General features: G+C 34.2%; 1 protein-coding gene across 1 annotated transcript; it reads left to right on the forward strand.

Annotated features, from left to right (window-relative positions):
• Positions 1-1,129: 1,129 nt before the first annotated feature.
• Positions 1,130-10,889, forward strand: LOC135138697 (fatty acid synthase-like). The gene is made up of 18 exons (XM_064068677.1): positions 1,130-1,660; positions 1,967-2,170; positions 3,425-4,396; positions 4,448-4,891; positions 4,941-5,170; positions 5,222-5,582; positions 5,629-5,886; positions 5,940-6,945; positions 6,999-7,129; positions 7,179-7,335; positions 7,395-8,044; positions 8,603-8,758; positions 8,806-9,057; positions 9,108-9,261; positions 9,315-9,667; positions 9,749-10,055; positions 10,111-10,374; positions 10,427-10,889. Exons 1-18 carry the CDS (start codon positions 1,179-1,181, stop codon positions 10,766-10,768), a joined length of 6,723 nt encoding a protein of 2,240 aa, XP_063924747.1. The 5' UTR covers positions 1,130-1,178; the 3' UTR covers positions 10,769-10,889.
• The last annotated feature ends 15,767 nt before the right edge of the window (positions 10,890-26,656 follow it).

Below are 26,656 nucleotides of genomic sequence, written 5' to 3' on the forward strand. Positions count from 1 at the left end.
TAGCAAATATATTTACAGTAATTTACACACAAAATATGTTTTTGTCAAGATATGCAAAATCAATTTACTATTGTATTTAAATGATAAAAAAGTTCAAAGGGAAGTTAATTGAGTTACTGCGACGAATGTCTAAAATGCTTTCCTTTAGGACAATTAGTCTAAGTCAATCCTGATATAGTCTCACGTTATTGACATCATTGATCTTTACCAAAAATTACTATACCGGATATGCCAAAAAATTAAAAAATTGAAATTTGGCATGTTCAATAGGTATATTATGAAACACAGTCTATTAAATGGATAGATTACGTCCGTCGTATTGGTTTCACTTTCGCCGGAAATGACATCAATTTTCTTTTTTTAAATACAAAATGGTATAAGTTTTCAATACATTAAATAGTGTCCTTTTTTGTCTTTTCAATCATAAATCAGATTATAAGATGTTATTTATTTGAGTATGACGTCCTTAAAATAAAAAAAAAAGAAATTTAAAACGATTACACAACAAAGTAATTTAATAAAATTAAAGTTTAAAGCAAAATAAAACGATACAAAAACAATTCTTCCCTGCAAATAACTTTGGACTATATAATTTTTATTTCCCGAACGTAAGCGAAGGAAGTATTGTCTCCCGTTTCCGTCTGTCTGTCTGTCCATCTGTCCGTCTGTCTACCGTCCGGGATTTTCATTAGACAAAGAATCTTCGAAAGTACTTCTGTCGAAACAACTTTAGACCATTTTGTTTTTATATTTCTTGTCATTATTTACCATCGAATATTCGTTAAAACTGGCCAGTCCCACGTTTAGTTCTTATGGAACTCTATATTTTTGCGAGTATACTACCTTTTATATAATATCCACGTATTTTTGTCATGTACTTGTTGTTCAAGGAAGTCTAATGCAGCCAATTTAGTATAATTCTGGCGATTGAAAATTTTAAAACGCCTTGAAACTGCAGACGGTATTTACAAATTGTGATATTGATTAAAGTAAGTCAACATATAAATAATTCAAAGCCGTCCTAGTGGGACAATTCAATGTACCAAAATGCTTAAAAATTCCGTTTCATTTCCGTTATGCACTTTATAAATGTGGTTGTTATACACATTTTCACATACATCGTGGCGTATTCTACGAAATCAGTTCCAAGTTTTTATCGTTTTATATTTAAGTGGACAATGGAATTCAATAAAACTATAGAAAATGAATCATCAAATCCCAATTTTCAATATGGTCGTTGGTTATCATCTCCACCCCCTGGGGAAGAAGTGGTTATATCTGGGGTATCAGGTCGTTTCCCAGAATCGGAAAATATTTACGAATTTCGCGATAACCTATTTAACAAAAAGCAGATGGTTTCGGAAAACGAAAAAAGATGGAAAGTTGACGTTGACAATGTACCGAAAAAAAGTGGTCACATTGATAATATTAACAAATTTGACGCTGGGTATTTTGGACTGCATTACCGTCAAGCTAATTTTATGGACCCTGGTTTGGGAGTTATTATGAAAACTGTTATTGAAGCTATTATGGATGCTGGAATAAACCCATCAGAGTTAGAAGGATCTAAGACCGGCGTATTTTTGGGTCTTTCTTGGTCAGATGCTGAAAATCCTATCCTCATAAACCTAAAGGGACCGCAAAACTTTGCAATAACAGGGTAAGCAAATTTTAGCAATGCTTTTCAATTTATAGTTACGTAAATAATAAATGAATTAAATAAATCAGCAGAAAATCAAATGTCTTTGTTAAGCGTTATTTGCAAATAGTTTACCTGACCTCTCTACGTCCCTGTTTTTTATTCTAGTAAAATATTTCTGGAGCAAAATCGAAAGGTGGGGTAACAAAATTATTATGTGTCCGTTAAGGCCCTTGTCGATTACTACAAATCACATTTTAGCAACAATTAATATAAAAAATATAGCTTAATAAGACAAATCTTCATTGCAATAATGATTACTTTCAGATGCCTTAAATCGATAATTGCTCATCGTCTTAGTTATCATCTGAAACTAAAAGGACCGTCATTTTCAGTTGACACCGCTTGTAGTAGTTCTGGGAATGCTCTTCATTCGGCATTTTTAGCTATGAGAAACGGCAAATGCGAAAATGCAATAGTCGCTTGCTGTAACTTAACTCTTCATCCTGGAACGACAATGCAGTTTTATGGGTACGTACGTGTAAGATAATTTCCTAATCCAAATCCTATTAATGAAGTTGTTATAATTATGGTGACTTTAAACGTATTAAGTGAGTGAGACACAGGGTGATTTTGAAATGTGTCCAATAAAAAATGGTTGCCGTCGTGTGTTCGGTTAACGTCTTTGATAATGGTGAATTTTTCCAATTCAGAGCGTGTCGATATAGTTGTACTGTCCTGAGTGTTTGTTACACTTGATGCTGGATTTCAGGGATGATAAATGCACGCCCCCATTTCACTAATTTAATATATCAACTCTCTATTCCTATGCAACCCATAATACATACATACATAGTATATCGCAATGGCAGCGCTTGATGGTGTGGCTGATCGAAACGCGTGGGCGCGATACGACCGAAAGAATACTGCAAGCTGAAGAACAAATTTTGGAACGTGTCAAGAAGAGCCCGATATCTTCTGTTTTACCTAATAGACCAAAAGCGAGTTTTTAAACAATGTGTTGGAAGAGCAGCTAGATGTGGAAGTACCTCTAGGTGCACAATTTCGCATGTGGTACTTGCATGATGGAGCACCACCACATTTTGCTAGGCCGGTAACTGCATGGTTAAATAACCATTTTCCTAAAGAGTGGGTTGGTAAAAACGGCCCAGTAGCTTGGCCCCCGCGTTGACCCGATCTCAATCCGTGTGATTTTTCTCTGTGGGGTTGGATGAAACAGTTAAAAAACAAAGAAATAACATCTTAGACAAGAACGGACGAATTATAGCAGATGAAAGGAAAGTAATGGAACAATGGAAAGAACAGTTCCAAGATCTGTTAAAAAAAGGAAGACGAATCAAGATCAACTTGTAGAAAAAATAACATAGAAAAAACTCAAAAACGCAATTAAGGAATTAAGAGTGGAAAGGTGCCAGAATCAGGCCAGATAATATGGGAAATGATTAAATACTTGAGGGAAGTAGAGACACAGATGCTGCTAGCAGCAGTCAATAAAGCATGGATAGATGAGAAAATACCGACGGACTGGGAAATGAGACTAGATACATACATACAAAAAAGACAAAAAATAAATTCCAACAACTACAGAAGTATAAAATTGATGTCTTGATGTGATAGATTTCAAGTGATAGGAAGATTAATAGGGCTCAGTTATATTTAGATGAGTCATATAAGAAAAGCATTCCGAATAATATTTTCGTCTGAATTATTTAAGATATAACATTCTTGTATATAAATAAGTCTTATTACATCAATATATTTTAGCTCGTTCCTGCTGAGCAACGACGGTCTTTGTAAAGTGTTCGATGTGGATGCTGATGGCTTCGTCCGAAGCGAAGCTTCTGTATGCCTTTTCCTCCAAAAGTCTAAAAACGTGAAACGAATTTACGCACAAATTATTAACGTGAAAGGAAATTGCGACGGTTTTAAAAATGAAGGGATAGCACATCCTTCATCGCTAACGCAAGAACAGCTTTTGACTGAGATATATCGAGAAAGTAATATTAGTCTTTCAAAACTGAGATACTTCGAAGCACATTGTACTGGCACTAAAGCTGGTGATCCTGAAGAAGTGAAGGCTATAGATAAGGCTTTGGCGAAAAAATGTGAACAACAACTTCTCATAGGCTCAGTAAAATCAAACATGGGCCACACAGAACCTTCATCCGGTCTGTGTTCAGTTATAAAAGTATTGATTGCAATGGAAACCGGATTTATCCCACCTAATATTAACTTGAAAAGACTTCGAAAAGGGCTGGAAGGGATTGAACAAAATCGAATGAAAGTTGTGACAGAAGCTACTGAGCTTTTAGGACAGGATACAATTGTAGGTGTTAACAACTTTGGTTTCGGGGGCAGCAACACTCACGTTATATTGCAAAGGTTTAAAAAACCCAAAATCAATGGTGGACTGCCAAAAGATGATGTTCCTAGATTAATTTGCGTCAGTGGACACACTGATGAAGCCGTTTTGACAATTTTAAACGACTTTAGCAACAAAAGCTTGGATGCAGAATATGTTGGTCTTCTCCATGAATTATATAGGAAGAATATTCCAAATCACTTATATCGAGGATATGCAATAGTTTCCAAAACTGGTGTTCTATCTACGTCATCAAAACGTTTGCCTTTTAAGCAACCACGCTTGCTGATATTTTTTGGAAAATTTGTCGAAAATGTTAAATTACTAGGTTCTTATTTATTGCAATTTGTAGCTTTCAGAGACATCGTAACGAGGTGAGTGTATATCTCTTTATCGGTTGTTGACTAAAAAATGTTTGGTTGAAGATTTAATAAAATCTTGATGGCTAATAACGTAAAAACACTTGAAGAGATTCTAGAATTGGAAACAAAAGGAGATGAAAATATCTTAGGTTCAATATGTTTACAATTACTCTTAGTAGATATCTTCAAAAAATTAGAATTGTTTCCTAGCAGTGTTTCTGGTGATGTCTTTGGCACAATTGTGTCTTCATATTGCAATGAAGTTATTCAACTGGAAGATGCCGTATTAGACGCGATAAAATTAAGCAACATGAATTTTCCAACAATACAAAACTCAGCTTATTTGAAAAATCAAGAATTTATGAAAGATGATTACTACAACTTTGAAAATTTCAATAATATATCTAAAAGCACGATAATACTAAACATTTCAGACCTGCCGATCACCGATAAAGATAACTTACTGATACAAAATGGTAAAGTGAGTTTCCTGGATGTAGTAGGAAGGTAAAAACTACAACTTCTGAAATCTGAAAACTATATACTGAATTTGTAGATTATATCAAGAAGGTTACCTTCTTCAAGTTCAAAAAATCTTCCCTCAAGTGGAATTCCCTGTAAGTAGAAACACCTCCATGATTGCACCTTTCATTCGGTGGGATCACAAAATGTCGTGGCAAATATACGAGTTTAAAAGATTTACTTCAACTGGTAATGAACAAATGGAGTATAGTATTTCATATGCAAACGAAGAATATGAGTTCATGAAAGGCCACGTTATCAACGGTAAGCTAAAATAAAACTTTTATCTTACTAACTGGAAAAAAAAACTTCTAGGACGGAATATTTTCCCTGCTACCGAATATCTAAGATTGGCTTGGCAAACATTTGCCCACTCTCGAAAACAAACAATTGATGCTCTGCCTGTAAAATTCGAAAACTGCAAATTTATAAGGGCTACTACAATGCCTAACACTGGTTACCTAAATCTTCTCGTAATGCTGCAAAGAGGTACAGGGAATTTTGAAATCCTCGAAAAAAATTCTTTGGTAGTTAGAGGGCGTATCACCACTTGTTCGAGTTCAGATCGGCAACAAATAAACCTTTCGTCTAATGATACTTTGAAAGATGATAAATTGAAGACGTTGCAACAAGACGATATTTACCGAGAATTTCATTTAAGGGGCTATAATCACAGGTCAGTGGTTTTTAGGAAAATGCAGATTTTTAAAATTCTTTTGTAGCGGTTTGTTCAAAGCTATAAAAACATATAATGTAGATGCGTCGTTGGGTTTAATTAAGTGGGACGACAACTGGGGTACCTTTATGGATAATATGCTTCAACTTAAAATTCTTGAAACAGATTCGAGACTGCTTTACGTTCCCACTGGCATTAAGAAGATTATCATTGACCCCATCAAACACAAACAAGTAGTCGAAAGCCAAAATGGACAACAGTGTTTTCTGTCTGCATATATTAACAAAAACTCTAATCTGATTAAGTAAATAAGGTATCCAGTAATATACAGTCACGGTAAAATTTTAATTCATTTAGATCTGGTGGAGTTGAAATACACGGCGTTTACGTTAAGTCTACCTTTAGAAAAAAAGCAAGATTGGAACCAGTTTTGGAAAAACACGTTTTCGTTCCAAATAGTACGACTTTAGATTTGGAACAAGCTGTGAGAATCAATACACAAATTATTTTAGAAAATAGTTTAGAGTATCGTTTTAAAGCTGTGGAAATTATTGACGAATTTACTGATACCAATTCTGAACATATATTGTGTTTAGTCCATAAAGCCTTAGAGGATGTTGCGCTAGTTACTCCTGATCTTACCGTTTCGACAAAAGCATCAAACTCTGATATACCTGGCATAAAATTCGAAATGGTTACTTTAACACCAGAAAGTGACATACTTTTGTACGTTGGCAGCAAAATTTTACAACAGTCACAAACTTTGAAACAATTTTTCATACCTCTTAGCAAAAACGGATTTATCTTAACACGGGAGGAGATAAACTTTAGACTAGAAAAAGATAACGATGACGTAGAAATTCTCACAGACTATAAGACACCGTACGAAAGAATTATTTTGTTGAGAAGAAAACAGGAAACTGTTAAGCCCAAACACGTTGAAGTATCTTCGAGTAATTTTGACTGGATAACGGAACTCCAAAACGCGTTAAATTTCGAAAAAAGTATTATAGCTTATGGAACAAATCGAGAACCTGAAAGAATATTGGGTTTGATAAATTGCATCAGGCGAGAACCCAAAGGAAACCTACTGAAGTGTTTCTTAATAATGGACGGTGCTCCGAAGTTTGATCCCCAACATTTGTTTTATGTTAAACAAGTCAGTAAAAATATGGCTGTTAATATTTATAAGAATGGATCGTGGGGAACTTACCGACATCTCCGTTTGGAAGAAAGAGCCAAGGTCTACAGCGAACACTCATATGCGTATTTCAAAAATAGAGGAGATATATCGAGTTTTGAATGGTTGGAAGGACCTTTAAAGAAAGACGTGCCCCTCGAAGGAGGGCGAACTTTGGCTTTGGTAAGTTACAGTACGACACACGCGTGATGTATAAAATTGACAATTTTCTCTAGTCTCATTATTCGTCAGTGAACTTTAAAGATATAATGGCTGCCTCTGCTCGTGTGAACCCTGAAGTGTTATTAAGCCATCGAATTGAGCAAGAATTGTTGGTAGGATTTGAATTCTCAGGAAAGGATTTAAGGTTGGATTGACTTTTACTTTAAGTAAGAAATCATACAACTGAATTGTAGAGGACGCCGAATTGCTGGAACTACTTCTAATCAAGGGATCTCATCCCACGTTATTGTTGATCCTGGCTTAATTTGGCAAGTACCTGAATCTTGGACCCTCGAAGAAGCAGCCACAGTTCCTGTTGTATACTCTACTGTTATAAATGCTCTTTTAATGGTACGTTTGTAGACATATCGCTTCAAATGTACTACAGTAATACCTATTTTCTTTTACAGGTTGGAAATATACAACCAGGTTGTTCAATTCTTATTCACTCTGCGACTGGTGGTATTGGATTGGCCGCTTTGAACGTTTGTGTTCACTATAAATGCGACATTTACGTAACTGTTGGAAATCAAGAAAAACGAGCCTACTTAAAAAAGCATTTCTCTCAAATTCCAGTTAGCCACATAGGAAACTCAAGAGACACTTTATTTCAACAAATGATCAAAAGAGAAACTAAAGGTAGAGGAGTTGATTTTATTCTCAACTCTTTAAGTGAGGATAAGCTGCAAGCTTCAGTTAAATGTTTAGCACGAAAGGGGCAGTTTTTGGAAATAGGCAAATACGATATGGCCAATGACAGTTCTTTAAATCTCTTGTTCATGGAAAAAGAAGCTAGTTTTCATGGGATACTAGTAGATAAACTCTTTGACAATGCTCCGGAAACGATGTCAAAAGTGATAAAGTACATACTGGAGGGAATCAAAGTCGGTTTTGTAAAACCTCTACCTAGGATTTTGTTTAATGCATCTGAAGTGGAGGATTCGTATAGATATATGATGACAGGTAAACATATTGGGAGGATCTTGATTAAACTTCGGAGTGAAGAAGATAATAGGAACTCTGACGTTGTCGATAAACTACAAATCAGTTCGAATCCACGGTAAGTTGCTTAATTTGTTTTCGAGATGCTAAGTCATACACTACCATATATTACTGCATTTTTGAATAGAATAATGTTTAATGACAACTAAAACGACTAGATGTTGGTCTAGTTTTGTTTGGGACACATTAAAAGTAATTTCTGTTTCGTTTACAAATAAGATTGTTACGATGATCGATAATTAAGACCGGCGTGGGAAACTTAACATCCGTCGTTACTGGACTCGGTGACTGAGACTACCTCGTTCCCGACGACGGCCTCTATTTAAACCCATACATTTCTCTGGATGGTTCGCAAACGCCGTTTCGAGGTTTTTCTGGACCCCGCAATCGAGACTTCAGGCTTTTCTTCAGCAAACGAGACTCGACCACCGTCACCGTCATACTAGAAACAATATTAAATAAAAATATTCTTGCAATTTTTGAGCAACCAAAAATTGGTTTAATTACTATACAATTTGCCTTACAATGTTGTTCTAAATTTTCCTAGCGTGAGGATCTCGGTGGAAGTGGCAATTATAGTTAAGTACAGAATCATGACTACCACTTTTGTTTGAAGGTTTAATTGTGACGTGCGTTACACATACGTCATTGTTGGTGGTCTAGGTGGAATTGGTTTCGAACTAAGTGACTGGTTAGTTCTAAGGGGTGCCAGAAAGTTAGTACTGTCTTCAAGATTGGGACTTCAGAGTGGCTACCATCAGCAAAGAATAAAGTAAAAATATGGTTCTAATAAATTTTGGTTTCAATTAGCTATTTTAGCATATGGAAATCCTACGGTGTCCAAGTTAAAGTTTGCACTAATGACGTGACAACTGAACAAAAATGTGAGAATTTAATTAAAGAGGCGAACGAATTGGGACAAATCGATGCAATTTTTAACTTGGCTGTTGTTCTTCAAGATGCACTATTCGAGGATCAGACGAAAGAAAATTTTCTAACTTCGTTAATACCAAAAGCTAGAGCTACGGTACACTTGGACAAAGTTAGTAGAAAATTATGTCCAAAATTAAGGTTGTCCCTCAACGCCAACACTTCGCATGTTTTTATACGACATATTTTAGATATTTTGTTGTGTTTTCTTCACTTTCTTGTGGCCGCGGTAATATGGGTCAGAGTAACTATGGAATGGCAAACTCTGTTATGGAAAGAATATGTGAAAACCGAAAACGAGACGGATTGCCTGCTGTAGCAATCCAATGGGGAGCAATCGGTGATGTAACTAATAACAATAACTTATCAAATTTCTTTAAATTGCACTTATTTCAAAGGTTGGTTTAGTAGCGAAGATGCAGAAAGAGAATAAAGAGTTAGTGATTGGTGGTACTCTACAACAAAAAATTTCAAGTTGTCTCGAAGTGTTAGATGTGTTGTTAAAACATGATTATCCGGTTGTTTCTAGTATGGTTGTTGCTGAAAAACACCACAGAAGTGACATTCTTAGTGCTACAGACGCAATTGCTCATGTTTTAGGAATAAAAGACATGAAAACTATAAGTCAATATACGACTTTTGCAGAACTTGGTATGGATTCGATGATGGGCACAGAAGTTATTCAACTCTTGGAAAAAGATTTTGAAATCTACGTAACTTCCAAAGATGTTCGAAGTTTAACATTTTCAAAGTAATATGCTATAAGCACAAACCATTTTATTATTAATATATGAAATATCCAGTTGCTTACAAAGTTCGAATGTTGTTTTAGATTGACTGAAATGGAGAGAGAAAAGCTGAACATAAATGATAATTATACAAAAGCAGAGAAAGGCACGAGTTCGCTTATTCAGCATATTCCTGATAAGGAAACTAGTCACTTACCTACCGTTAAATTATCAAGCCAAGTAGAATCCAGTGAAAAACTTCCAATAGTTTTCGTGTTACCAGGTGGCGAGGGAATCTTTACACCCTTAGAAGTTTTGACCCGTTCCTTGAAAGCTCATGTCATAGGAATACAATATAACTATCAATATCCCGAAAACTGTATTCAAGAAATTGCAGAAAATACGATTCCGGTTTGCTTTAGATTCCTACTTGTTTCCTTTGTTTCAAAATTATGACAATTTTTAGCACATTGAGTGTCACTTAACCAAAAATGTTCCATTTTTCATCATCGGTTATTCATTTGGAACAGTAGTTGGATTAGAACTTATTAGTTTATTGGAAAAACGAGGTAATTTTGGCACGGTTATTCTGATAGATGGTTCGCCAACGTATTCACGATCTGCTGTAAAAAAAATGTTTGGGAGTGAGGACGATGTGAAGTTTGAAATGGCAATTTTGAACAAAGTTTTTAGTTTCGTAATTCCTTTCGATGTACTTTCAGAACATCAGGCAAACATAAATATTTTTTAGTTGTTATCAATAGTTATTATTGGTTTTTTAGGAAGCATTGTTAAAGGCCAAAGATTTAGAAAAACGTATTGATGTAGCTCTGGCTCTGATACCTTCAGAAACAACTAACAAACACAAGCTAGATAGACAGGCACCAGTTACTCTGTATAAACGTTTGAAAGCCATGATGAATTATACATTCAGGAACAAGAAAATCAAATCATTCGTCCACTTATTCAAGGCAAAATATCCCATGGTTGACGACCAACATGATTACCAGTTATCAAAAATGTGTGACAATTTAGCACAAGTGGTTACAATAGATGGCGACCATGTAACGATTTTAAATAATGCAGACCTTGTTAAGATCATCAATAATATTGTAACGTTTTAGCTGTACTCTTCCTTTGTTACTGTGTTTATATAAATTTAACTTAGAACTTGAAGGCTATGACATTGATTGTGGTTTATTTTAAGTCGTTGTCTGGTTTTTGAATAAATGACATTTTATTTCATCTTATTTTTTAGCCGAAATGCCAAAATCCTCTAAGTGTTCTCTTTGTCACTTCTATTAAAACACTAGCTGTTGATGTTGCTTAAAACTAACAGCAGTATGTGACAGTTTTCCACTGGTTAAAAAAATCGAGGTACAGAGCAATATTTTTCTTCTTTCTAGATTATGAGTATAAGCTGATTATTTTATTTGTCCAGGCCCTACAGTAACAACAATACAGATTAATCGGAGTTCGGTTTTTAACATCTTGAGGGCAAACCGATTTCGCTCATGCTATTTCAGCCCTTCCAATTCAAAGTGAAGATCAATTGAGCGGAAAGGATCAGATATTCATATAACACCCTAAATTGTAATTAGACTAGAGCTTATTTGAAATCAGAAGTACATCGAGTGGGAGGGATAAATGCGCGAAGCGCGAAAATGGGTGAAGAGTATGGACGAGTCAGTGGCGGACCATTAGTGTTGTTATTGGGGTTTGCACGTTGCTCGCGTTAGTATAAGAACCTACAAAACAGGTCCGAAGAGTCAAGGAAGTTCGTTCTCGACGCCTCTGATTCTGTTGAATATTGTTTCAAATACTGGTATCTGCGCTCTTTTATTGCTGTGTACTTCTGCTTTCAAATAAGCTCTACGTAGAAATTTTGACCGCACTTAGCGCTGTGTGAAGAAGGATAAGGCGGACAGTTTGAGTACCTACTTATTATAGGATACTTATTTATTTTATTTATATTCGTGTAAGGATCGAATAAACTTTTTTCTATTTTCTTTGAATTTTACCGTTATTAATTGCTTAACATTTTTGTTGTCAGTGCGATTTTTGTGTTGCCGATGACCTGTATAATGTGTTGCCTACACGAAAGTATTCACACCTGTATTTGGAACAAAATACGACAATGGGCAAAAACCCGTTCCTACCACATCCTACTTTTTAATTTTTTTTTTTAATAATAATAATAATAATAATAGTTTATTTTCCAATAGGATTAACCCAAATACAGGAAAAAGTTAATAAACATGCTAAATATAGAGAAATATTTTAGACTAAAATTAGATGTTACTAAATGGCACAATTTAAATTAAGTAATTAAAAGTACACATAAATAACACAACAAACAACAGACATAAAGATATAAATATTCGATAGAACAAACGGTAAACTTATCTTAAATTAGGTTTGGTATTACTTAGTTTATGCTATACAATTAAAATTTAGATAAAATATAACTATACATAATTATGGAATAATAATAGAACTTTAATAAGTCAGCTACCGAAGTTATTGCACAGAAGCCGTTTAATACTACTAAAACTATCGAAAAACACATCGAAATTGCTGCAGTACAAATTTGTGTTATTACATAATATGTTAATTGGGGATTTTTTGAGCATGTTGGTTCTTGGCTTGTTTAAATAAAAGGTTTGTAGATGCCTTGCACTAAGCCTAGTAACATTAATGTTCACTTTCATTAGCAGTATTGGACAGTCAATAAAATTATGTAATAGATCATATAAAAATGTAATTGTGTGTATTGCATGTCGATTTTCCAGGGATAAACATTCAAATTCACGCAAAAGTAATGTTTGACTATAGCCACGTGGCGGATAAAATTCGTTATGTTTAAAAAATAAATACTTCAGGAAGTGTCTTTGTACTGATTCAATGCGGTTAATATGGACGTCATAGATCGGATACCAAATTAGTGAACCATATTCGAGTTTTGATCTAACGAATGCAGTATATAAAATTTTTACACATTCTGTACTGCCAAAATGTTTACAGTTCCTATATATAAAGCCTAACATTTGAAAAGCTGACTTTACTACGGTATGAATGTGGTCAGAGAAACTCAGTTCTTTATCGAAGAGGACGCCTAGGTCTTTCTCCAATTCCTTCCGAGTGAGTGCGGCATTATTAATCTTATAGGTGTATAGAAGAGTATATTTAGTTTTCCTAGTAAAGGTCATAATCAAGCACTTGTTGATATTTAGATACAGCAGGTTAGCCCTACACCAATTATAAAGAGAGATTAAATCATCTTGTAAGATAATAGAATCTTCTATGTTATTTATTTGCCGAAAAATTTTTAAGTCGTCCACGAAAAGAAGTTTTTGAGATTTGATAACTGCAGGTAAATCATTAATAAATATGAGGAACAACAGAGGACCCAAGTTAGAACCTTGCGGGACTCCTGACTTAGGTATTATATATTTAGAATGAACATTTTTATATTCTACTGATTCAGCACGATTGATTAAATATGATTTGAGTAATTCAATTAAGGAATCACTAAATCCAAATAAACGAAGTTTGTGTAATAAAACATAATGATCAATGCGGTCAAACGCCTTAGCAAAGTCGGTGTAAATCGCATCGACTTGAGTATTAGAATCCAGACTCTCATGGAGAAACTGGCTAAAACATGCTAAATTAGTATTCGTTGATCTATTTTGCATAAAGCCATGTTGTGTGTCAGTTATTTTATATTTGATGGAGGTGTAAATATATTTGTAAAGAATTGATTCGAATATTTTTGAAAAGTTAGATAAGATAGAAATAGGCCTATAATTTTCTAGAATTGAAGAATCTCCTTTTTTCAAAACAGGCATATTCGAGCTTGTTTCCATATATCTGGAAATAAGCATTTTTTTAATATTAAATTGTAGAGAATGAAGAGTGGCTTGACAAAAACTGATCGACAGTCTTTAATAACAAATGCAGGTATTTGGTAGGTACCAGCTGTAACTTTTGCTTTCAGTTTTTTTATTGAATCGCAGATATCTTTTTCTGAGAGAGAGGTAATATTTACAAAATTGGAATCAAAATCAGTTGATGAAGCCTTATAATCAGAATTGGAGTCAGCATAAACGTTGGAGAAATAATCACAAAAAGCATTAACAACAGTTGCAGAACCATCAAATACTTCGTTTAGTGAATTTTTTATTCTATTCGGAATACGTGATTTATTCCTTTTTGTTTGTACATACGACCACAACTTTTTTGGATCGGATTTGATGTTTTCCTCTGTTTCGCTAATATACTTCTTGAAAGATTCAGAAATTTGCCTTTTTATTAATGATCGTAGTTTGCTATATTGTTCATAAAAATATTGATTATTATATTTTTTGAATTTTTTTCTAAGTGAACTTTTTTCCGAATGTTTTGAATAGTTTCTTTGGTAAACCAAGGGGGATATTTATTTGACTGAGCTTTGTTAACCGATTTAATTAAAGGGACAGTGCTATCAAGGATGTTATATAATTTGTTATAAAATTCTTCCGTTGCTTGATTTACATCGTTAAATTTTTCTAAATATGACCAATTAACATTTTGTAGCAGCTCATAGAGTTTTAGATAATCGGCTTTTTTAAAGTTATATTTTTTAGATGAAATATCACTAACAAAATTTTCATGAACTTCGGGGTTGATGATATTTGGGTCAATTAAAAGTGTGGGGTGATAAACGTCCTCTTCGATAAGGGGAATTTTTTCTCTCTGTACAGTTTGAACAATATTATTTGAAAATACTAAATCTAAGGTTCGGTTATTACTATTAACACAGTTATTATGTTGTGTAAAAGAAAATAATTCTTGATAGTCTTTAACCAAGAGAACATATTTGGACCTTGAGTTGATGTCATTAAATTCATGAATGTTAAAATCTCCTACCACTATTACATTATCATTGTAAAAGTAATCTAATAGGGATAATGTTTCGAAGAAAGTTGTTAGAGTTTGATAATTTACAGACGGAGGAATATATAATACAATCACGTAAAAATCGGCGGCATCATTAAGAGAAACCTTAATTCCAACTATATCAATATTGGGAGCTACCTTAGTAACTGAGTCCATATTTAAAATTTCACAACAAATTTTTAAGAGCAATTAAAACGCCTCCCCCTCTGTTGACTCCTGGAACATTGCGATCGCCTCGATAAACGTTGAAATCTGATGGAAACAGCTTACAATCGTTAATATCTTTTGTAAGCCATGTTTCGGATAGGCATATGATATCATATTCAGTAGTGACAATGGAGTTGTAAAAATTTGCGACCTTGGACCTTAGACCACGTACATTTTGATAATAACATGTTAGAAGACCAGAATTGTTGCTGTATTTGGGTGGAATTAGTTTAAATTAACTTGATTACTTGTCGATTGGGTTTGGATAATTTTTGGTAGGACTTGGACATATTTAATTATCAGATTATTCTCACCGCTGGCAATTCTTCGTTGTAGTTCGGTGCGAACGTCCTTGTAATGAGCTTGCTGCTTGGGTGTACGATCAAAAGCGATTGATATTCCGGAAAGTCTGGCATTTTTCTTGAGATTGTGAGCATTTTTGATAATGCTGTGTACTTGAAATTCGTCGCTTAAAGTAATTTTGATGGGACGCGGGCGGGTGTTTGCTGTATTATATCGTCCAAGTCTTCGATGGTGGATGGTAGTAATATCATAGAGAACAGTAGGCGCAATTGTGGAGATAATTTCGGAGATTAGGTCGTCATCATTGTTCTTACGCACATTTGTGGGCAGAGATCCATTTTGCTCTTGAGCTCCATAAATTATGATATTGCGTTTACGAGCTTGTCGACCATTGATTTCTTGACAAATCAGTTCAAACTGTTCGCTAATATGCCGATGAATATCTTCTTTTAATTTATCGATTTTTGCATCTACATCATGTGTGACTTTCTTTAACGTGTCGAAAAGTTCATTTTTAAGAGATGATAATAGATTTTGAAAGTCTTTAAATTTGCTAATGCTGTCACTGCACTGAGTAATTTGACATTTCTTGATTTTGATCTCGTTAGTTTCATATCATTGTCAGAAAGTCGAGCGCAGGATTGATGTATTGGCCCACGGCAAGCATCACAGTGTATAACTGGAGCACCAGCTGAAGCTTTCAAACAGTTATTGCATGGAATCATGTTTTCGTAAAAGAAGGATGATACACTTCGAAGAAAGTCACTGAAGAAAACAGATCCGTTTAAATCAGACAATGACAACTTTCACAGATGGTCCGGAACTGTCATAAATTACACAACGGAACAACAGATGGTAAGGCCTTTGATGCACCGACGCACGTCTGCACTATGTGACGGCTAGAACTGAACTTCTGAATCTGAATTTTTGTTAAATATTGAATTTATCATAAACAATGACTTTATTATTATCAGATATTACACAGTCCACTGTTGTTAAATAGTACACAGTTGTGTTTTTCCTTAAAACTCTTAACAAAAGTAACGCCGGTCCTCTGTTCGCAGATGATAAACAAGTCTAAAATTTTTTTAGTCGACGAGGCATCCTTGAAAGAAGATGGTTTATGTTGTCCTGTGGGATCTCGTCCCAAGCTTTCTAAAGCCGCATACGAAGGTCATTTAAATTATTCGGGGGATGCTGCAAGTTACCTAGACGCGTGCCCATGATATCCCACACATGTTCGATTGGTGACAAATCAGGGGAGAATTTCAACATTATGTTTGTGAAGGTACTCCGTTGTGACTCTTGCCGTATGTGGGCGTGCATTGTCTTGCTGAAATAGGTGTCGATCTAACCCTCTGAAGTAAGAAACTTCAATTGTCTCCTCTTTCATTCAAATTTTCCTGAATGAAAACTAGAGGGGACCTGCCACCTTGCGTTATTACTCCCCAAACCATCACGCCTTGTGTGAGAGCTCTATGGCGTTCAACAGCGAAATTCAAATTTTGGCTTTCTCCACGTAATCGCCTCACCCCCCTTCGCCCATCATGAGCCCAAAGACAAAACCGGGATTCGTCTGAGAACACTCCCCGATTCCATTCGTAGTTCCAATTTGCTTGCTCGTTGCACCTACGAGAACGATGTCTTGGTGTCAATTGGAGGCAAAGAAATGGTCTATATGAACCCAAACGACCTCATTCGGCGATAAATTGATGACATTGCGAACGTATGCTGCAACACAGCCATCCAGTCAGTTGTAATTGCACGAGTGGTAGAACGCCTGTCTCGTAGGGCAGCAATTCGTAGATGACGATCTTCGCGTGCTGACGTTCCTTGAGGACGACCAGATCCATGAATTCGCTCATGTACTCCTTCGTCAGATCACCTCCTCCAACACTGCAACTCCGTTAAAACACTACGGCCTATACGTTTCAAAATTTGCCTTATTGAAAAACCGACTTTTCTCATACCGACAATGCGGTCTTTCTCATACTCACTCAGTTGATGAAAATGAACCGGCTGACGACGTCTTGGCATTTTTCACTTTGTTTTCTACGCGATAGCCCTACAATTTTTTACACAACTAACGCAAATCAACTAGCAAAGCAAAATTCTTCTAGACGAAACATTGTTTTCAAAAGGTAAAAAGGGTATGATAACTGTTGTGTATTTAACAGTTTATAAATATTTTTTATATTATTCTTTATTTCATTGAAATGTCAGAATTGAAAATTATTCTAAACATCGTCGTCTTCGTTGATTCACTATAGTGAATCAACGAAGACGACGCTAAACATAATAATAATATTGTCTTTTGTTTTTTAACATTGTAACTTGATTAATATAGATAACAGTCTTGGCTCCCTAATTTCATAGTTCAAATCAGTAAAATATTTGGATTACAAAATTAACCTCTGAACCAGTTTCCTAGTTCTAGTAGATCGACGTATCGCGAGCTGTACGCTTGTTTCTGGACCCATAAATTGTTGTTCAAGTTGATCATCTTTTTGAACAATAACTGATAGTGACTCGACTCCTGCCGGTACGATATGTTCTTCTGTTGACCTAATTTCTTTCTCTTGAATGAGCTCTCGATTTAGTGTGTTTTCTGTTGATTGAATCAGAATGTTGGTGTTTGGAGAATTCTTACAATCAACTTCTAGATCCAAGGTAGTGCCAAAACCTGTTCCAGTGTTGATATTCATTTTCTTCTCCACATTACAGGAACGAAGTTGATTGTAATGACTAGAGAGCGGATTTTATGAAATTTGCATATCCGTTATTTTTTGCATATAAGTCTTGATATTTAATATGTGAACGAATCATGCTAATTAAAAATGAATACAGCTATAAAAAAATTGCATATTTGCATATATTTGCCTTCTGCTGCATATTTCACCAAACGGGTGCATATTTTGCATTTTTATCAATTTTTGTACTAATTTGAAAAAAAATTATCGTCATTCTATCGCAATTTATCTAGAAAGACGAAATTTTATGAATCATGTTGCAAATATTGTCCTGAGCTTCAAATAACTAGAAAAGGTTTGAGTTTTATGGTAGTTTGGAAACACCACTGGGTGTTAAGCCATCCTTCCAGGTAAATTCGCGCTCTAATTACTTTTGGAAATACCGTTCATTCCCAAAATTTTTGTTCATTGGTTAAGTGGTGGTCGAAGGAACGTTATACTATTATTTTTCATCGTGAGTTTGTATTGAAAGCATTTAAAGGGATACAGGTGAATCAATATGTCGAAGATAACTCAAATTAATTTATGGATTAAACCTTTTCCCGAACTTATTTTTCAAGAACGAAATGTGTTTTGTCGCGCCTGCCCTAAACCGGTAAGTATTTTTACATCTGTGGACGTAGTACGCAGTTTTTCTATTTGCAAATACTTATACTTACTTTAGAATCACCGGAAAAACTTGTTGTTAGAATATTTCGAAAAAAATAAATTGTGGATTACTGCTATTTTTTAATTTGTTCTATTTAGATTTATTTTTTAGTATAAGAATATTATCTTTAAAAACGTGATTTATGTGTTAGTGAGAGTAATTAAACACTTTGCGCTGTGATTTATGTATTTTTTGTAATAAACCGTAAGCTCGGGAACCCTGTTTTTGTATTTTATAAATTTAGTTCGCTTTTTTTTAATTTTTGGAGCATATGCATCTGCATATCTCTGCATATATTAAGAAAGTTACTGCATATTTGCATAAATTTGGTGCATATCATATGATCATATTTCTCAAAATTTTGGTGCATATTTTCCGCTCTCTAGTAATGACGCTTAATTACATAACCATCATCTAGTTCTACTAAATAGTGTAGATTACCAATACATGTTGTAATTATTCCATACTTCTATAACTTTGAACTTTTGAACTCTATCGCCCACTTGAAAATGTTTCTCGAAACTCGATTTGTTTTTCTTTTTTGCTGATTCCGTTGGTCTCATAAAATCTAACTTGGTTCGTTATTTCTTCCTAAGAAGAATTCAGAATGTGACTGTCCAGAAGATAACGGAGTAACTCGATACCGCAGGAGGAACTTACAAAGTTTCGCGTGTAAATCACCGGGTTCATTCATCATGCATTTAATTTTTTTTTTTTTAATGTTTGACAGTATCGTTCTGCTTGACCATTTGTGGCTGGATGTCTTGATGTAATCATCCGTTGTTTAATACCATTTCGTTCACAAAATGCTCTAAATTCATTTGATTTGACGATGGTTGCATTGTCACTAACTAATATTTCTGGTAATCCATACCGGCTAAAGATTTCTCGTAAATGATACATTGTTGTAAAGTAAAGTAGGTTATTGTTGCATTATTGTTGCATTATAATTTCATTTCGCCATAGTTTTGTTAGCTATATTAAATTAGGTTGCTTGTCCAAATGTTTTGTAATCGCTGACTCCTCTGTATTTTGTAAGAATATGGTCAGTTGCCCTCGTTACGAGGAAGTGATAAATAGAGGAGAGGAGTCAACGAAGAGACAAGGGAGAGAGTGTGTGTAAGGTAGAGAAGAAGTTGCCATGTGATTATGGCCATGTATAAAATTGTCTTGTAAGTTTTGTTATGTGGGCAGTGAAATAAACGGGAAATCGAAATATATGTGTCTAAGTCACAACCCCTTCACAACATAAAACGAACAGCAGGAACTGGCTGCTCCAGATTGTCATGTCTAGTCATGTTGCTTGTGGTCCTCCTACAAAAATTAATCTTCCGCAAAAAAAAATATTACTGCTACAACAATTCTTAACAAATATAACACATACATTGAAAATATGTGCATTTTATGCGAATTTTGATTATTCTCTAAATAATTAAGTTTTTGGATGCGTTTTAAATCGTCGATTTTTACGCTTATTGATTTCAATTTTTGAATATTATTTCTATCGATCACTAAAGGATTATATGACAGCTCTGACAACTGGGAATTTCCAAATTCAGACATATTTATATGAATTGAATCTGTAATATCTAATGGAGGAATCAAATTCGTGAAGATTTCGCTCGAGAAGTAATTTTGTGTATTTAGTATTAGTGATTTTGTGTAACCGCTACAATTCGAATTTAATCTCAAAATGCCAGTATGATTTAATGAAAGAACATATCGTTGATCGGATGGTTTGCAGTTAATATTTATATACTCTTCTTTATTCGTAATTACCAACCACGAATTTGGAGAAGCCAATTGTATAAAAATGGTATTTGATAGCTTCATTACTCGTGTTTCACAAGATTTAGATATGTTATCAACAGGAGTTAGTAAATTCGACTCACAACCCCCATGCATGTGCACTAAGTAGATAGGGTCTGATTGCTTACAAATGTAGTTGTTTGAAATTTTTAAGCATTCTTGAATTTCAGAATTATTCGAAAAGAAAATAGTGTTGTCGTACAGGATCTATTAATATTATTATTATTATTATTATTATTATTATTATGATTACGCCTCTTAACAGGCTGAGTGCCCAATAACGAAGAGGCGAGAAAAAAAAAGAAGAAAAAAAAAAGAAAAAATTGAAAAAAGAAAAAATTGAAGAATTGAAATTATTTGAAGGTGAATATATCTAAAAAAAAGAGATTAAATAAAAAGATGAATCATACCAAAAATATTCTAGAACAAAATACAACAATTAGTGCGGATCAGTTATTTCGCAAATTTCTTTTATTTCTTAATTCCTGTTTTTAGCTCTCTCAGTTTGCAATTAAATATATCAATGTTACATTGAGATTTTTTATAGCTTTCTAGCATTTGATAAAACGGGGACGCTTTCATCACGTTAGATCTAGGAAATTTTTGCTCAAATAAGAAGTAATTTCTTACATTCATAGTAGGTGTTCTTAGTCCAATCATAGCAATCAAATCTTCACATTTAATTGTGTAACTAATTATATTATGCAACATTATAATGTAGGCATTGCTTCTTCTAGACAATAAGCTCTTGACATTGAGACGTTCATACAGAGTTTGATTCGGCACTCCTCTAAGAGGATATAAGCCGTCAATTATATACAGCATATATTTTAAAGCACGGCGCTGAATTCTCTCTAGTGTGCTGATATGAGCCTGATAAATAGGACTCCAAACCACAGAACAGTACTCAAGTCGGGAGCGGACATAAGCAAAATACAACAATTTCACAATGTGAACTTCTTGAAATTCTTTGGTATTGCGGATGACAAATCCCAGACATTTGTTAGCTGAGTCCTCTATTATCCTGATGTGTTCAACAAAACTAAGTTTTGAGTCAAATGTAACTCCAAGATCTCGAATGAATTCAGGTCGTTTTAAATCAACTCCTTGCAAACTATAATTGAAACTAATTAGGGATAACTTTCTGGAGTACGTTTTAATACAACATTTATCCTTGCTCAACGGCATTTGGTTGGTGATGGACCACTCATTTATTAAATCTAAATTCCGCTGAAGAACATGGCAATCGTCAGGAGATTTAATTTCAAGAAATATCTTCAGGTCATCCGCATATAATAGGCATTCTATATTGACCTGTTTTACTATGTCGTTAACATATATGTTAAAAAACAAAGGACCCAAAACCGAACCCTGTGGAACACCCGATATTTGAATAAACCTGTCAGATGAATGACCGTTGTAAAATACATATTGGTACCTATCTGAGAGATATGAATCGAAAAGAAGAATTAGTGATTTGGAAAAACCAAAACTCATCATCTTATGCAGCAACAACTCATGACTAATACGGTCGAACGCCTTTGAAAAATCGACATAAACGCAGTCGACCTGTCCTCCCCTATCAAGACGATCTGCTAGAAACTGTGTTTTTAAGAACAAATTTGTAACTGTCGATCTGCCCTTAACAAAACCGTGCTGCCGCGGAGATAGGTAGTTAGCAACATGTGAGTACATACGGGAATGCAGGACAATCTCAAAAACCTTGGCAAAATTATTTATCAATGTAATGGGTCGATAGTTAGTGATTTCCTGTCTCCTGCCTGATTTGCGAATTGGGACAATTCGTGATTCTTTCCAGATAGTCGGAAATATTGACTGCTTTATTATTAAATTGTAGATCACAGACAATGGCTTGGACAAAATAGCAGCACAATCCTTAACCAGAAAAGAAGGAACAGCATCCGGACCTGCTGTCACTGTAGGCTTCAGTTGTCTTAACGCGTTATATACCTCACTTTCAGTTATTTGTTTAATGTCAAAGGTGTTAATATTGTCCAGAATAAATTCAAATGAATTTGACTGATTTGACTTTACAGACAGCGATTGTCTGAAATGTTTCGAATATTATTAAATACGGCTTTTGTGGTTGAATAAAAATGAAATTCGACCCTGACAAGTGTATTGGAAGGCTTGACATTTTTAACAAATCGTAATTACGAGGATGAATCAGTGGAATAACTATTACAAAACAAAGTTTATCCTGATAAAAAATACGTTAATGTGTATCTTGTATAGTTATATGAATCTAGACCACCTGCGTGAATGAAAGTGCTGACGTATCAGTATAATATAACATGACTTATTTTAAGGTAGGTCATGGTTTTGAATCGAAACCTTGACCCTGCAACAATAATATTTACGTTTACAAAAATCTTAAATTTTAAATTTCACAGAAATAGAAAAGAGATAGAAAAGTACAGATATGTATCATTTACTCAATACATTTTTTTAACCTATTTTTGTGAACTACTCCCAATTTCTTGCCTATCCTAATAGTGCAATTCACATCGGAATCTATGGACACTACTTCATATGGCCCCTTATAAAGAGGTTGCAGTTTTTTCGTTTTACCGATTTTTCTTCGTTTACTAAATATACCTTGTCAGTAATTTTTAAATCAAGCTCCTTTATATATTTATCATAATATTGTTTAGACTTGACTTTACTATTTAATAAATTTTTGCGAACAATTTCATTACTATGTTGCATTCTTGATTTTAGTTCATTGTAGTAATCATCATAGCTATAAAACGTTTCGGGACTTCTAGTTATAGACGAAGGTAGTTTCGCTTTTCTACCATATAATAATTCAAAAGGAGAATAACTTGTCGAAGTATGCGGAGTGGTATTAAAACTAAATGTTGCATATGGCAAAAACTCATCCCAATTTGTCAAATCTTGATTTATAAAATTTCGCAAATATTCGACTAGAGTTCTATGCGATCTTTCTAAACTTCCGTTCGATTGCGGATGATAACTAGTACAACAAATATGTTTTATTTTTAAAATACTGCAAGTTGTTTTAAAGACTTCACTCATGAAATTACTTCCTTGATCCGTGACTACGTAATTTGGCAATCCGTACTGACAAATAATATGTGTGGTGAAGGCATGAGCTATTGTGTTTGCTTCTTGATTTGGTAACGGAATAGTTATAGAAAATTTGGTTAAGTCGTCGTGAAAAGTAAGTATGTATTTGTTTCCATTTTCGGACTGATTTAGAGGACCTACCACATCTAAAAATATTTTCTCAAAAGGAACTGATGAAGTTGTTGTTATGACCATTGGTAGTTTCGTACGTTTTGAACATTTATTTTTCTGACATTGTGAACATGACCTTATAAATTTCTGAATGTCTTTAAACATATTTTTCCATTTATAGTATTGTCTGATTCGGTTATAAGTTTTGTTCACACCTTCGTGACTTCCAGTGGGAGTCACGTGAAATTCTTTTAGTACTTCTTGCACTTCTTCAGAGGTCAGATTATTATGAACATTTTTATGATAGAGGCTAATGCTTACGTTTGTGTTTTTAAAAATATATTTTATCATTGTTCTAACTGTATTGATCTGCAACTGTTCTGCTTTAAAATTTTTAGTAGTAGTAGCCAGTTGTGAAATACCTTTAGTCAAGCAAAAATCTTTCAAATTGAGTAAGGAATAAAACAAATCTTCGTAAGATGATTTATGAGCTTTAGTTTCTTTAGTAACAAGGTAAATAAAATATCGATCATCTGACTGTAAATAAGCTATGTTGTGTAATTGAGCTTGTTGAGATTTCAACTCATATTCGCTATTGTAATATTCCGTCTTATCAGAAAATTCACGATCTGTTACATAAAACAAATTAGTTTCTTTAGGCACATCATCTAAACTTTGATCTGTATCAACAACGTTATCGTTAATAACAGTACAATCCTCAATTTCTTTTAAAAAGTTCTTGTATAAATCGCGTCTGACTGAAATTTGGTGAATTCGTGACAAGCTATCTGCTTTATTATTCTTACCGGGTTTATAAATAATTTTGTAATCATAATCTTCTAGTTTTAGTCTAAATCGTAAAAGACGAGATGAAGGATCTGAAACTGAAAACAAATAAACAAGTGGTTTGTGATCCGTCACAATGGTAAATTTCCTTCCCAATAAATAAGGTCTAAAATGTTGTACGGACCAGACAATGGCTAGTAATTCTCGTTCAATTGTGGAATAATTTCTTTCAGATTTATTTAGTGTACGACTAGCATAAGCAATTGGAAGATCGCTTCCCCAAAAACCTTGTGATAATATAGAACCTATAGCGAATTGACTTGCATCCGTTGTGAGAATAAATTCTTTATTAAAATCAGGAAATTGTAGCATAGGCGGACTTACTAATTTTGTAATTTTCCTTTCAACTGTGAAAATGCATCTTCGCATAACGCATTCCATTCAAATTTCACACCTTTTTTCAAGAGATTATTAAGTGGTTGAACAATTTGAGAAAAGTTTTTGATGAAACGTCGATAATACAATGCAAGACCTAAAAATGATTTTAACTCTTTTTCAGTTGTTGGAGTAGGAAATTTTAATACTGCGTCAATCTTTTTTGTATCGGGCTTTACCCCATCTTCAGAGATAATATGCCCAAGGTAGTTGATTTCTTTTCTCAAGAACAAACATTTACTAGGTTGAAGTTTTAAATTGTGCTGTCTAAGACGAGAAAAAATGTCTATCAATTTTGAATTATGATCTCGTAGAGAACTACTATAAATTATGACGTCGTCTAAGTAGACAAAACATTTTATTCCCTGGAGACCTACTAAAACATTATTCATTAATCTCTGAAAAGTAGCTGGAGCTCCTTTCAACCCCATTGGCATTCGACAATACTCATAGTGACCGTAAAAAGAAAAAGCTGTTAAACGTCTGCTTTTTTCTGAAATAGGAATTTGGTGGAATCCATGAGCAAGATCCACAACAGAAAAATACTTAGAATTCCCCAATTGGTCCAGTATTTCTGTAATATTAGGCAATGGGTAAGCATCCGATTCAGTGATGTCATTCAGTTTCCTATAATCAACAACCAGTCGCCATTTTTTGCTTCCATCGGGACCTGGTTTTTTTGCAACAACTAGAATTGGAAAATTAGAAGGAGAATGACTGTTTTGGATTATGCCATCGTCAAGCATTTTTTGAACTTGATTTTGCACTTCCTGTTTTTGACTCTCGGGCAACCGATATGGCTTTACAAATACAGGTTTGTCAGATATTATAGGTATTTCATGCTCCACTATATTTATGTGTGTTAATTTGTCACCTTCTAAATAGAATAAATCATTAAACTCACGACAAATATTTAATATTGAATCGTGCTCTTCCGAATTCATGTGACTTGTATCAATCTGTTCCTCTAAAGATTGTATACGTTTTGACTCGAGGGTGGAAACAAGGTTAATAATTTGATAGTTATTTAAGTTTTCAAATTCGAGTTTTTCGGTATTTAATTCTAAAGGAGTTTCAGATGAATTTATTAGACTGATTTTACAAAATCCATTCTTTGGTTCTACAATGCAATTTCCGACATATAACCCTGGCAATATTTCTTTTTGTAAACAAATTTTTTAATCATTAAAATTAACAGGTACTGACACCACGTACTCACAACGAGCTGGAATAATGAAAGTTTTATTTAGAACATTCGAATAATTTGTGATCGGTAAACAGATCTCTTTACCGTTGACTGATAATGATAACTTAGCACATCTCAAATTTATTATTGCATGATAAGCGGAAAGAAAATCATGACCTAGAATTCCATGAGCTGGCACAGGAAAATCATCTGCGACGATATGAAACGGATATGTAAATGTAATTCCATTTACTTGAATTTTGCCTATTGCTACCCCAAGTGTCGTGACAAGATTTTCGTTAGGTAACACCTTTTAACAAATTTTTTTGATTAGTGTTTACAAGAGCATCATCATTAACCTCGCATAATCTTAAAATTGAAATTTCCGAACCAGAGTCAAGTAACAAATTTGCTGATTCACCGTTATATGACAATTGCAATGGTAATTGCACGCTAAGCAGATTGGGATTTTTCAATGATGTAGTGAAAACTTTAGAATCATTATTTTTTGAACTATGAGATATTTGAAATTGTTTATCTAGGCACACTTTAAGATGCGCTCTTCTTCGCAGGCTGCTTCAATTGCGGCAGTAAGATCATCAAACCTACTCGCTTTAATTACAAATTTTAAAGAAGGGACTAACCCTTCGACAAAAGCTTTTAGAGCCGATTTTTTGTTTAAATTTTTAATAATAGGTGCTGCTGCCTCACCTTCACTTCGTAC

This window comes from Zophobas morio, unplaced genomic scaffold (assembly GCF_036711695.1).
Source record: "Zophobas morio isolate AGI-343-1 ecotype UQ-CSIRO unplaced genomic scaffold, CSIRO_AGI_Zmor_V1 ptg000030l, whole genome shotgun sequence".
Lineage (NCBI taxonomy): Eukaryota > Metazoa > Arthropoda > Insecta > Coleoptera > Tenebrionidae > Zophobas > Zophobas morio.